This window comes from Aquarana catesbeiana, linkage group LG09, assembly GCF_042186555.1.
Source record: "Aquarana catesbeiana isolate 2022-GZ linkage group LG09, ASM4218655v1, whole genome shotgun sequence".
NCBI lineage: Eukaryota > Metazoa > Chordata > Amphibia > Anura > Ranidae > Aquarana > Aquarana catesbeiana.
The window spans coordinates 125,833,204-125,848,553 of record NC_133332.1 but is presented as its reverse complement, the minus strand read 5'-3'; the positions used below and the strand labels follow the sequence as shown (position 1 = coordinate 125,848,553).

At 38.4% G+C, this 15,350-nt stretch overlaps 1 protein-coding gene across 1 annotated transcript in view; it reads right to left on the bottom strand.

The window, feature by feature from the left end:
• Window positions 1-15,350, bottom strand: part of F9 (coagulation factor IX) — a 117,362-nt gene that overhangs the window by 35,150 nt on the left and 66,862 nt on the right. Inside the window, exons 4-6 of the mRNA XM_073599246.1 lie at window positions 12,407-12,520; window positions 7,484-7,618; window positions 5,597-5,829 (exon numbers count right to left, since the gene is read on the bottom strand). Coding sequence (XP_073455347.1) covers window positions 5,597-5,829; window positions 7,484-7,618; window positions 12,407-12,520 — 482 coding nt within the window. The remainder of the gene's footprint in view (window positions 1-5,596; window positions 5,830-7,483; window positions 7,619-12,406; window positions 12,521-15,350) is intronic.

Below are 15,350 nucleotides of genomic sequence, written 5' to 3'. Positions count from 1 at the left end.
GTTACATGCTTTGCTGCATTGTGATCCCAACACACCTTGCATGCACTATTTTAGCAGGTAAGGTAGAGGTTGCGGTATAATGCTACCACTTTATATTGTGTTGCCCAGTAATAGTCTATCTTAAAAATGACATTGTATAGCAGGGAGTGATATATTCTAGCACATCGCTGACATCCTGTCCTATCATTCAATAGCAGAGTGCTACAAATTCCATTTTATGGACTTTTTAAGCTCAAACTGGCAAATGGCATTGATCAATATGCTGTACAGAGTTGTTATCTAATCTAACTTTTTCTGCTTTTATATATTTATTTGTAAATTTGAAATACTGTACATCTTAGTAGCAGTTTTACGTCATTTGACGTTTTGCTTTTTCTATATGGTTCTTGGTGTGGCCTTTTTCTTGCCTTTAAAAATGAATCAGGCGGAAAAAATATAGAGCTCCCATGATTCAATGCACACATCAGATGAATTGCGCTGCCATTCACTGTTGTATTGTGAACGGGCTAAGCACATTTTTAAGGATGTCAGATCCTGTAAAGCTTATTAGCCATTCTCTCATTGCAAATGAAACTGAATAAAAATGTTGGATCTAGAGATAGCAACAGTTCTATCATAAACAATTCAGTTATTTTTAACGAGGCTGATCGAAGAATAAAACATTTATTAACATACGCCAGCAAGTTGGAATACAGTCGCTCTCACCACCCTCAAATATCCACCAGAGGGCAGAGCAGCTTCTATAGATATCAGTGGAGTAAATGTATTCTCTGGTTTGCATACTGTAATGTGTCACCTGAAAGACCAAAACAATTTGTACAGCTATACAATGTTCTTCACATAATGGATAATGATGCCTTCCCGGGACAAGCTGATCTTTTTTTTTTACACCTTATTACTTTGTACTGTATATTTTTCAAGGAACATCACAAAAAAACAACAACTTTGGGATTGCAGGGAAACAGAAACCCCAGACTGTGTAAATCAGTGCAGTTCTATCTAGTTCTCAAGTTTGTATACAGTTGACGGTTGAGTTTTACATTTGCAAGCCTATTTTCACAGGATAATGCCCCGTACACACGGTCGGACTTTGTTCGGACATTCCGACAACAAAATCCTAGGATTTTTTCTGACGGATGTTGGCTCAAACTTGTCTTGCATACACACGGTCACACAAAGTTGTCGGAAAATCCGATCATTCTAAACGCGGTGACGTAAAACACGTACGTAGGGACTATCAACGGGGCAGTGGCCAATAGCTTTCATCTCTTTATTTATTCTGAGCATGTGTGGCACTGTGTCCGTCGGATTTGTGTACACACAATTGGAATTTCCGTCAACGGATTTTGTTGGCGGAAAATTTTATATCCTGCTCTCAAACTTTGTGTGTCAGAAAATCCAATGGAAAATGTGTGATGGAGCCCACACACGGTCGGAATTTCCGACAACAAGGTCCTATCACACATTTTCCGTTGGAAAATCCGACCGTGTGTCTGGGGCAGTGTTATGCCCTGTAGGATTTTCCGACAACAACATCCACTTTTTTTTCCGACAGATGTTGGCTCAAACTTGTCTTGCATACACACAGTCACACAAAGTTGGTCGGAAATTCTGAACGTCTAGAACGCGGTGACGTACAACACGTACAACGAGCTGAGAAAAATGAAGTTCAATAGCCAGTGCTACTCTTCTGCTTGATTCCGAGCATGAGTGGAACTTTGTGCGTCGGAATTGTGTACACACACTCGGAATTTTGTTGTCAAAAAATTTGAGAACCAGATCTCAAATTTTGTGTGACGGAAATTCCAATGGAAAATGTCCGATGGAGCCTACACACGGTCGGAATTTCCGACAAAAAGCTCCTATCAAACATTTCCGTCGGAAAATCCTATTGTGTGTACGGGGCATAACTGTGTAGTGCTCATTTATAAGGTAAAGGACAATTACATACTTTCCAAAGTTATGAAATGTTAAGTAGGGACAACCTTTTAGCACACAGTACGTAGGCAAAATACAAGTCCCTGGCATGGTCCAGGTTACACAGAGCACAAGTATTTAATATACAGAAAATGATTGGCTAAACCACACAAGTGCTTTTTTTTACTTCTATTTTTTTCTTCATATTGGCTTTTCAAAATAATAAATGTAGTAATATTGAGGTTGGATAAAAAGTTTAGTGCAGCGTAGAAAATAGTAAAATAGTACACAGATATAAATAATGATATTTGAAGCGCTTCACAATGTGCATGAAAATTAATATATAAGAATAAATATAAATAGTCAAATAAATCCAGCGGTGAGTAAAAATTCCTATAAAATCCAGCAATCAAAATAGTGTAAAATTATTAAAAATTAGTGACACCAAATGTGTAAAAAATTCACATAAAAAAATCCACATAAAAATAAATATATAGGGATGTATTCAGAAGGTTCAATTATACAGGTGTAGAATCCTGATTGGTATAGAGCATTTGATCACTAGCAAAGCTGTTTAAAAACACTTGCTTAATTAAGGTGCTCATTGATAGTACCAATGTGTTTTTTGCTTCTATTCACAACCAATGTGGGAATCATAAACAGGCAGATAAGAGAAAAAAACCAATCATTGTGCAATAGTTAGGATACCAAGGTACACAGGCAAACTTCAATCCACTCACGTGTGCCTTATAATGATAAGGCATATGCAGGTTTTACTATAGCAGTCAGCCGCCTTAGACAGGAGCAGATTCAGTGCAGTACACTGTGTGAAACTGCTGATCTGCACAGAGCTTCCTTGGCTCCTCCAAAGGAGGATTTGGAGGAGCCAAGGAAGCTCTGTGCAGATCAGCAGTTTCACACAGTGTACTGCACTGAATCTGCTCCTGTCTAAGGCGGCTGACTGCTATAGTAAAACCTGCATATGCCTTATCATTATAAGGCACACGTGAGTGGATTGAAGTTTGCCTGTGTACCTTGGTATCCTAACTATTGCACAATGATTGGTTTTTTTCTCTTATCTGCCTGTTTATGATTCCCACATTGGTTGTGAATAGAAGCAAAAAACACATTGGTACTATCAATGAGCACCTTAATTAAGCAAGTGTTTTTAAACAGCTTTGCTAGTGATCAAATGCTCTATACCAATCAGGATTCTACACCTGTATAATTGAACCTTCTGAATACATCCCTATATATTTATTTTTATGTGGATTTTTTTATGTGAATTTTTTACACATTTGGTGTCACTAATTTTTAATAATTTTACACTATTTTGATTGCTGGATTTTATAGGAATTTTTACTCACCGCTGGATTTATTTGACTATTTATATTTATTCTTATATATTAATTTTCATGCACATTGTGAAGCGCTTCAAATATCATTATTTATTCTTTTTAAGTGACTCTGAAAACACTCTCTTTTGATAGCAGCCTCACTTGGTTTCATGTGTAATTATCAGCTATTTAGCATCACAGCGCTTTGTGTTTTATATATATTTTAGTACACAGATATACATGTCAGACAAAAAAAAGGGACAACTGAGGCTGAACAAAGGAAAGAGGGATTTGGTCGCAAAAGAGGGACAGTCCCTCCAAATGAGAGACAGTTGGAAGATATGCAATTGGGACTGTCCACTAACTCCCCATATGCTGCATTGTATAATACATGCTATAGACTGCAACCACTGTGCTGTATTTTCCATTCTCTGGACCACTACAATTCATGTCCAGAACTCTACATTGTATGCACTGTAGCACTAGTGTATACCTCACACCGTTCCTTTATATAACGTACTACTGCACTCTCTACATTGTGCTGTCCATCATATGCTCCATAGAGCTAGTCATATAGTTATAAATCTCTTAGAACTTTTTAATTCCACCCCGATCAAGGAAGGGTCACAGCTATATTAGTTTATACATAAGGATAAGAGCCATCAGTACTGTCCAGTAAAGTAAAGCACAGAACACAACAACAGCTAATAAGTGACCAATCAACTGGCTCAAGCATATCTAAACCCCAAAACAATGTCCTTAGATATTGTGGCTGCATTTGTTTTCTGTTTTTAGCTTTTTTCTTCTTTTATTTACACCTGGTGATCTGGCCAGTAACACACTTCCTAGCTTAGGGTGGTTCCTTTGGAGGAGCAACAGAGACACTGTTGCACAGCAGCACATTGTGGAGAGGATAGTGCTATATCGACTGTTAGATTTAGATGGACTGAATGGTTACTGTTGTCTGGCTGCATTTTGGACACCATTGTGGCTCTCTGCACTCCCTTTTTAAAGAGGTTGTAAACCTCGGAAAAAACACAAAAAAAAACCACAAACCCTGCAAGACAAAGGCATAATGAGCTAGCATGCATCACATACTAGATCATTATGAAATACTTGCCTTAGAACGATGCCCTGGATCGACGTCTGTCCTCTGAGTACAGCGCGGACCAGTTACTTCTGGGTTTGCGGCTCCGGCGATGTGAATGGCCGGAGCAGTGATGATGGCACGCCCGCGCATGTGTGCGGGAGCCGCCGGTCATGGCACAGCTTCAGTGCACATGTGCCGATGACGTCGGCAGCAGTGCATATACTGAATATCTCCTAAACTGTGCAGGTACCTACAGGTAAGCCTTGTTATAGGCTTACCTGTAGGTAAAAGTGGTGTAACAGGGTCTAACTTTGCTGAAAAGTTTGTGATTTCTACTCTTCAATTTGCTAGATAACTCTGAATAATCCAGTGTAGGTGACTGCCAGGAGTTAAGCGGTTCTTAAACTTTTTATTGATATTTTAATTCCTCACAGCCAAAGCTATACAACATTTAATTGTATAGAACAGGCAGGAAAACGTCTAGGTGTCTCCTGTAAATTTTATATAACCGCGATTTCCAATCCTGATCATCAGGATTACCTAATAAAGAAATGAGAAAAATACCTTTTGTTCCTTATTGCTTATTGTTGGCTGATAAGACGATGCCTTTGCTTCACCAAATTCATCCTTTTTTTTTTTTTTTGATATCCTATAAGTTTTTTTACTGCAGTCTACAAGCCGTTTTGGTGGCATCACAGGTCCTTAAACTTTTTCTTTCAGTGACAGTGGATGGTCCTTTCTCTTGGACTGAGTTGCACTTGTATAATAAATTTTGAGCTCCACTAAGTCCAGTAGTACTGTGTTCCCAGGCTGTGTGATGGTGCACTCCCAGGGGGACATGTACATGACAGCCAGGGCTTAAAGGTAGTGGGTTGGATGACACTGCCCATAATTCTACCTGGAAGAGGACTGCAGAGGCAATTCTGAGAACAGTGCCTGTAATAAGAGGCTTATCTTTTTTATTTATGTTTTATTCTGTACAATTTTAATATTTTTTTTTGTTTTTTGTTATACAATTACCATAAGTAGCTAAATGTATCTTGATACCTGCCATGACCTACACAGCAGCATTGGGGACAATCAGGTTCTGCTGTGTGTACATGTGCTGGCAGGAGAAGACAGCAAAGTGAGCAGAATGGATGATCAGACTCACTGATTGGTGTGTTGAGTTAGCTGCACTGTCTAATTAAAGGGCTGCAGGCAAGGTAATGACCAATCTGTATTCCATAAGTAACTCCTACGTTTAACCTACCTGCCATGGAAATTCACCCTTCAGACTGTCTGTTCCACCAACGATCCTGACATTTGGATCCACTGTTACTGGAACAATATCATCTGAGTGGTCACCCAAGTGTATGTTTTCAGTAGAGTTGTGGTGTTCAGTGGAAGAAATATTACTTGCATAGTCTTCAAGATCCAGGATGGTACGGGTTTCCTCTTTTGGAACTGCTTCTGGTGCACTGACTCTTCCACATGGATATTGTACTGTGAAAGGAGGCAACCATGGTGATTTTATTTGTTGTGGCTAATACACATAGGCAGGTGTCACTGAGAAAAAATAGTAGGGAGAGGCCCTTTTATGCTTTCTAGAATTGGTTGCTGTCTGGGACCTGCTTTTTTAGGTGGTGGTGGAGATAATATGATAAACTAGGATGTAGACGTAGCGGTCACTTAACATGAGGTTCTAAATAACTCTTGTGACCTTGCAGTTAACATAATCCAAGTCATGGAGAAAAATGGCTCAGCCATATATGACGTACATAGTTATATAGTTAGTCAGGTTGAAAAGAGTCCATCCAGTTCAACCAATGTGTACAGAAATCTATAGGATTTTACATAAGGTGAGAACAAATCATCAGTTTGTAAGCAGATAGTTTTAAAATGAGGGATTTTATAAGATGTATAAACATAGGGAACATCTGGTGTACAGAGACCCCCTTTGTGTGGATATTAAGACTGTGGATGCTGATGTTAGTTTCTTATTGTCACTGAACTTGGTAATATGATGAAGAAGTGGCCTGGTAAAGCTACATTGGCGGCTAATCACAAGTATTTTCCATCTCATCCTGTTTAACCTTGAGCAGACTGAGTGGCAGGAACCAAGCCCTGATATAGGAGTGTTCTCCAACACCCAAAATGTGTTGGTTTTGTGATAAAGTCTATTATCTTATTTAGGATTAAATCTACAGTATATTTTCTAATTTAGCAAAAGAATAATCCCAGGGTTCCAATGCTACCCGTCCATTTTTTCCCCAAATACACCGGTCAAGTCAGTCAGACACCAATAAATGCTAAATGCCCCCCTCCTCCCAATTAAAGCAAAAATGCACTAAAAGCTCCATGTTCCTACTGTATGATTATGCAGGCCGTATGCCAGACATTCCTGTGAACCTTGCTAATAGCATTTTACCCCAGCAGAGCAGTGACAGTTGTATCTGCTTCTGATCCATTTTGCAGAAATCACAGGTATTGATTAAGGAGGTTCCAATATCTAGGTTTATCCTGAGCATGTGCAGATTTAAAGAGTAACTCCACTTTTGTTTGAAAAAAAAAACAATCCCCTCTGGATGATCAAAGTATATTGCAGGTATTTTAGCAAACTTTTTAGCAGATCCCTACCTTTGGTTGCTCTGAAGAAATAGCTGTTTGTTTCACTATGTCCTCTGCAGGCTGATTCTAAATGGGAATGACTGGTTCAATACACTCTGAGTGTCCTAAGAAGAAAAGCTGTAGGGTCTGCATCCCTTTAGAAGTATTTAACCCTTGGGAGTACCTCACGGAGACAGAAATTCCTATCGCAGAGGATGCCTAAAATTTGACTTGTATGTTGGTACAGACTTCTGGAAAAATCAGTGATCTAATCACACAAGCAGGAAATTACATTTCTGGGGGCGTTCTGTACACCAGCTGTGTACAGAACACCTCCAGGTTGCCATATTGCATTGGATATTATGAAAATGAAAGTTTGTTTTTTAATAACATTGAATTACTATATGGTTTGTGTAGAAATTGTATATGCTGTTCTTTTATTTTTATTTGCCATATTTTTCCATGAAAGTTAAGTTACAAGTTCACATCTACAGCAGTTTCAACAATCTCATTATAAATGAAAAGTTTATAAACATGTCATCATATTTACCTATCTCCTGACACGTCTGTCCATCTGCTCCCAGTTTGTATCCAGACGCACAGGAGCATGTCACTTTTTTCTCAGCATTTTCCCTGCACATTTGCTGACACCCTCCATTGTTTATGGTACATGTAACTGGCAATTCTGCAAAAGTGTTTTAGGAGAGGGTATGTTGTAAATAAATGTGTATGCAGCAATAAAGGGATACATACACTCTCAATATACAATTTTTTTTATATGGTAAGAAAATAGTAAGCAACTTACAGTAACAGCATCAAAGTAATACTAGTGTTTGATGATATTGGAACAATTTATCTTAATTATAAGACTCTTGGTAAGATATATTCTGGGTCATGTATAAATTGATGTTTCATCCTCTTCCAGGGTTTAAAGTGACAGAGAAGTCTTCTGCAGCAGCTAGAATAAAATTATGACAAGAGGGCGAAGCATAGCCACTTCAGCCTCGGAAGGATTTGCCCCCTTAGGCTCGATTCACATCAATGCATGTTGCTTTTGAGCGTTTCTGCACCGCTTTTTGCAGTGCTTTTTTTTTTTTTGTTTTTTACAGTGTTTTTTTATACTGTATACAGTGAAAAAAAAAAAGAAAGAAAAAAAAACGCAAAACGCTCCAAAAACGCGATAAAAACACAGCAAAAATGCGGTACTTGCGTTTTGGATACGGGTCCATTGAATTCTATTACATGCAAAATGCTGCATTTTGCATGGAAAAAAGTCCCCGATCCTTTCCAAAAACGCAGAGGCACAAAAATGCATTGATGTGAACATGTTCCATAGGAACCCAAGGTAAAAAAATCCCCATGCATTTCTGCAAAATGCAGAAAAAAAAAAATCAAAAAACACATTAGTGTGAATGGAGCCTTAATGACCAGGCCAATTTTTGTGATACGGCACTGCGCGCTTGAACTGGCAATTGCGCGGTCGTGCGACACTGTACCCAAACAAAATTGATGTTCTTTTACCCACAAATAGAGCTTTCTTTTGGTGGTGTTTGATCACCTCTGTGGTTTTTATTTAAAAAAAATTACCTCTTTTTTACTTTTTTGCTATAATACATATCCAAAAAAAAAACATATAAAAAAATACAAATTTATTCATCAGTTTAGGCCAATATATATTCTTCTACATATTTTTGGTAAAAAAAAAAAACAACTCAATAGGCGTATATTGATTGGTTTGCGCAAAAGTTATCGTGTCTACAAACTATGGGATAGATTTAGGGACTTTTATTTTTTTAATTGTTTTTACTAGTAATGGCGGCGATCTGCAATTTTTAGCGGGAGTGCAACATTGCGGCAGACAAATCTGACCCCAAATGACACTTTTTGGGGACCAGTGACATTATTACATTGATCAGTGCTATAAAAATGTACTGATCAATGTAAAAATTACACTGGAAGGGGATAACACTAGGGGGCGATCAAGGGGTTAAGTGTGTTCCCTGGGTGTGTTCTAACTGTAGGGGGGATGGGCTCACAGGGACATGACAGAGATCCCTGTTCCCGATCACTGGGAACAGTAGATCTCTGACATATCAGAGATATGTCTACACTGGCAGACCCCCCTTCTGCCTCTCTACTAGGCAATCGCGGGTCGCCTGCCTTCAACTGCACCTGCTCAAGCAACTGTACAGGTACGGGGATTCGCGCAGGGGAGCCAGCTTGTCGCAGTATATCTGCGTGAGCTGGTCTGCTAGTGGTTAAAGCAGACAAAAGTAAGAACATAAAAATGAACAGCCCTTTAAAATTTAAAATAACAAAACCAGTCTTTGCTGCAAATTCACTTTCAACCCAGAGATTTCCCCTGGATTTTAATCCGTGGCCCAACTTCTGTAGTCATTACATTCTTCACGCCAAACCTCAGTTCTTCATTACACTATTTGCACTACGGTTCATCAATACACATCGTAACTCTTCTCTTACTCTGGTTGAGCAGCATTTCTGAGCCGGTACCACTGACCTTGTACCGGACTCCACCAGAGCTGGTTTCTTTACCAGTCTTTCGGTCCCCGTACAGGCATGGTAACTAGGTGATCCCAGTGGAAGTGGGAGCAGGTACCTGTCAAAACTAGGTACCCCTTCCCCGCTCCCCCTCAAAAAATATAATCCAAATATGGTAGAGGAGGGGGGGGGAAGCAGAACTTCCCCTTTTGGCTGAAGTTACACTTTAAGAAGATATTTCTAACATTTGATCTGCTAGATTAGAGTAATTTACTCCTAAATACTCAGTGTGAGTGCCTTACTAAAGCAGTCATCTAGCCATACTGATTGACAATAAAGGGGCAGCACTGACTGTCTAGAATAACCTTTCTCGACTTTTTTTTACTACAGAGGAACCCTTGAAATAATTTTCAGGGAAATCCTACAGATCATTAAAGCATTATGTGATTAGCAAGTTATAGAAAGATTTAAATAAAATAATAAAATAAATAGCATATTTATCTATCTAATGTTTGGGGATGGCCTTTTTTTATACGCCCTCCTACTCTATTTGAGCATATCATTTATATTAATGAAATACAAAAAAATACTAATTGCCACAAAAGAAACATAGTGATAATTGCAATGTTCTTTCACGTTGGTGGTCAAAGTTGAGAAATGCCCTGTTATATTGGTGGTTAGTATCCCCATTTATTGGGAATTAGCAGAAAAGTATTCCACTGGTGGTTAGTGTAGACAGGAAATTATTCCACAACTGCCTACTACTGTACACCTAGCAGCTTCAAGGCACCCCTAGCAATGTTTGGAGGAACCTTGGTTGAGAAAGTTGCATGTTGATCTGGTTTGGTGACATGGTTAACAGGCACCACATCCCTGAATAAATATTTTATATGCAAAGAAGGTTTTATTGGGATTTTAACAGTGCCAAGGAACTAAACAAAAAATGCTTTATAATAAAAAATTCTCCAGCACCAGCAACTTGTACTATCCTCCTGCAATCAATGATAAAGAATTTATTACAAACAAAAATAACATTAAACTAGCCCTATGAGTATTTTAGTTAACATTATATGTTTGATACTCTGTCATCTTCTGTGGTTTTACTGTTTGATAAATTGGTCTAATCTCAACATATGACCCATATATATTTATTTACTTTTTTAGTTCTGCTTTTGTTGGTACAAAATCTGGGCACCCTTGTACAAACTTACCTTAGCAACATAGTCTGTGAGTATGCTCCCACTCTATTGAGCTAACTGTGTGTCATTGACAACTGTTTGGTTCTCATTGCCTTTCTTTATTAATAATTGATCTATAAATGATTATTTGTTATAGCCTGGTCTTTGTGTGTCCCTTGTAGCCACATGGCACCCTTGTCTTCCTGCGCCTTGCAGGCAGCGGGATTGGTGATATCAAGAGGTTTTCTGGGTAAGCATCAAGATGGATGTACAGAGTGAATAATAACAAATCTGTTTGCTTTCTGTATGCAATTTATGGCTTTTTTCTACAAATCATTATTAAATGTTTTGTCTCTCTTTTTTTGATATAGCAATTATAATACATGTGGGTGTCAAGTCCCCTGAAGAAGCCCTAGTGGTGAAACATGTTGGGAACAGATACCATATGATTATCACTTATGACTACACCATGTATGACTACGTAAAAAGGACTAGTTGCTGGATTTTAATGTGTTTAACAAAAATATTTTAATGATGTATCAATAAAATGTGAGGATTTTGAATTATAAGGCACTTTTTGTTTGGTTCCTTGGTAATGTTAAAATCCCAATAAAACCTTCCTTGCATATAAAAACTTAGTTGAGAAAATCTGGTCTAGAAATACCACATACATGGTTTGAGAGTCCCACCTATTGTTTTGCCATAAGCAGCATTTTAATGGGAATTTGTGGAAATCTGTGCAGTGAGGCCAAAAAATTTTTTTTTTTTTGTGTTTTTGTTTTTTTTAATTTGAATGAAGACCATTCCAAAATGAAAGGGGGTAAGTACAAAAAAGTGAAGGTTAAAGTATAACAAAAGGCAACATTTTTGTTTATTTATTTTTTAGAATAGTGGGAAGGGATTAGAATGCTTGTCAGTTTTTATTGCTGTCTGTGCACTCGTTAAGGAGATTCGCCCTCTCTATTTGTCCTGTTTACTATTATTGTTGAGAGTGGAAGTAAAAGAAAAATCCCACATTTTGGGTTGTCCCCAGAAAAGTAATAGAGGGGAAATCTTCCAATGGGAACGGTAGTTCTGGTGACCTGGGGGTCCCCAAGGAATTCCCTTAATTTGCAGAGATTTCCTCTCACTTCCTATTTGACTATGGAACAGGAAGTGAAGGGAAATCTCCCCAGTGGGAAGCTTATGGCAAAAAAAATCTTACAGGGCTTATAAACTTCCCTTGCTCTATCTAATATGAAAAAAAGTTTTACCTATAGTTCTATTTTAAGAAAATGCATATTGCTATTAAAGGGTTAGTTCATTCAACACTAATTTCTCAATTATGGCTAAGCAATGTCCCTCCCAGTATACCGTTTGTATTTTTAAACATGTGCTTGTGATGAGTTTCTGAAAGTCTTGTTTGAGAATGTAAATTTAATGAGTTTTATTAAAGTCTGGACTCCTTGGTCTGCATGGACGCTGCACAATGGACATGAATCAGCGATTACACTGCAGCATTCATTTATTTGTACCTTTACATATTAGGGCAGAGTTCTAAAAAATGGCATAAAGATGCTCATAACAATACATTAGATGTTTATCTAAATTTTCTAATGTGCAATAATAAAAAGAAAACTGGTATCTGGTTGTAATGCCAACAAAAGGCACTTTAATCAGTCTCTAATTTTAAATGTATTAACTTGGGAGACATTTTCTTAAAGAGAAATTACATTAATGTATGTTGAAAATAAACATAATTATTCAGCTTCTCTGAGCCTGGTCTCTCTGTGTAAACACAGGTGGGCAATACATACCAAACTCGCAGTTCTTTCCTCTGTATCCCTGTGCACACCAACATACATAGGCACTCACACCGTCTTTGCAAACGCCTCCATTTAAACATGGGTTGGATATACACTGGTCTCCATCTAAACAAATAGCAAGCAAATCCATTAAAAAATGTTCTATGAAGATTGATTTTGTTATCACACCAGTGTAGCAAATAGCAATGCCTATGTTGAATTCTTTGAAATGCTAATAACCTTTGGTCCAAAATAGTGTATAACTGCAAGATATTGTCTTGGCTATTAATAATGTCTTTTAAAGGAAACCTCAAGAAAGAAGGGCAGGCCCTTTGCACTGAGACTTACAAATGTTTCCAACAATATGTATGAGGGATACAATAACGAAAGCCACCATAGCTATGTACTTCTTGGACTTCTGTCTCTATTACTTCTTCATTGTTTGATAAGTTACTGAACTGGAATGAGTGTGGATGTCTGTCAATCACTAGGTAGTGAAGCAAGAATAAGGACTGTTTTTCAACTTCAAAAACAAATGGCAGTGGCAGCCCAAGACCGAAAATTTTGAAAAAAAATGATATTTTCTACTTTTTGTTATAAAAAAAATCCAATAAACTCAATTTTAGTCATACATTTAGGCCAAAATGTATTCGGCCACATGTCTTTGGTAAAAAAAAATGTCAATAAGAGTATATTTATTGGTTTGCGCAAAAGTTATAGTGTCTACAAACTACGGTACATTTTCTGGAATTTACACAGCTTTTAGTTTATGACTGCCTATGTCATTTCTTGAGGTGCTAAAATGGCAGGGCAGTACAACCCCCCCCAAATGACCCCATTTTGGAAAGTAGACACCCCAAGGAAATTGCTGAGAGGCATGTTGAGTCCATTGAATATTATTTTTTGTCCCAAGTGATTGAATAATGACAAAAAAAAAAAAAAATTACAAAAAGTTGTTACTAAATGATATATTGCTCAAACAGGCCATGGGCATAAGTGGAATTGCACCCCAAAATACATTTAGCTGCTTCTCCTGAGTATGGGGATACCACATGTGTGGGACTTTTTGGGAGCCTAGCCGCGTACAGGGCCCCGAAAACCAAGCACCGCCTTCAGGATTTCTAAGGGCGTAAATTTTTGATTTCACTCCTCACTACCTATCACAGTTTTGAAGGCCATAAAATGCCAAGATGGCACAAAACCCCCCCAAATGACCCCATTTTGCAAAGTAGACACCCCAAGCTATTTGCTGAGAGGCATGTTGAGTCCATGGAATATTTTATATTTTGACACAAGTTGCGGGAAAGTGACCAATTTTTTTTTTTTTGCACAAAGTTGTCACTAAATGATATATTGCTTACACAGGCCATGGGCATATGTGGAATTGCACCCCAAAATACATTCTGCTGATTCTCCTGAGTAGGGGGATACCACATGTGTGGGACTTTTTGGGAGCCTAGCTGCGCACAGGGCCCCGAAAACAAAGCACTGCCTTCAGGATTTCTAAGGGCGTAAAGTTTTGATTTCACCCTCACTACCTATCACAGTTTTGAAGGCCATAAAATGCCCAGATGGCACAACCCCCCCCCCCCCAAATGACCCCATTTTGGAAAGTAGACATCCCAAGCTATTTGCTGAGAAGCATGTTGAGTCCATGGAATATTTTATATTTTGACACAAGTTGCAGGAAAGTGACAATTTATTTTTTTGCACAAAGTTGTCACTAAATGATATATTGCTCAAACATGCCGTGGGCATATGTGGAATTACACCCCAAAATACATTCTGCTGCTTCTCCTGAGTACGGGGATACCACATGCGTGGGACTTTTTGGGAGCTTAGCCGCGCACGGGGCCCCGAAAACAAAGCACCGCCTTCAGGATTTCTAAGGGCGTAAAGTTTTGATTTCACTCTTCACTACCTATCACAGTTTTGAAGGCCATAAAATGCCCAGATGGCACAAAACCCCCCCAAATGACCCCATTTTGGAAAGTAGACACCCCAAGCTATTTGCTGAGAGGCATGGTGAGTATTTTGCAGCTCTCGTTTGTTTTTGAAAAGGAAGAAAGACAAGAAATTTTTTTTTTCTTTTTTCAATTTTCAAAATTTTGGGACAAAAAGTGAGGTCTGCAAAATACTCACTATACCTCTCAGCAAATAGCTTGGGGTGTCTACTTTCCAAAATGGGGTCATTTGGGGGGTTTTGTGCCACCTGGGCATTCCATGGCCTCTGAAACTGTGATAGGCAGTGAAGAGTGAAATCAAAAATTTAAGCCCTTATAAAGCCTGAAGGCGGTGCTTGGTTTTCGGGGTCCCGTACGCGGATAGGCTCCCAAAAAGTCTCACACATGTGGTATCCCCGTACTCAGGAGAAGCAACAGAATGTATTTTGGGGTGTAATTTCACATATTCCCATGGCATGTTTGAGCAATATATCATTTAGTGACAACTAAATCTGTAGGCAAATGCCCTACAGATTAAAATGGTGGGTGTTTAATTTTTTTTTCACACAGTATTTGCGCAGCGATTTTTCAAACGCATTTTTTTGGGAAAAAACACACTTTTTAAAATTTTAATACACTAAAACACACTATATTGCCCAAATGTTTGATGAAATAAAAAAGATGATCTTAGGCCGAGTACATGGATACCAAACATGACATGCTTTAAAATTGCGCACAAACGTGCAGTGGCGACAAACTAAATACATTTTTAAAAGACTTTAAAAGCCTTTACAGGTTACCACTTTAGATTTACAGAGGAGGTCTACTGCTAAAATTACTGCCCTCAATCTGACCTTCGCGGTGATACCTTACATGCATGGTGCAATTGCTGTTTACATTTGACGCCAGACCGACGCTTGCGTTCGCCTTTGCGCGAGAGCAGGGGGGGGGACATGGGTGCTTTTTAAAATTTTTTTTTCTTTATTATTTTTATTATTTTTTGCTTTTTTATC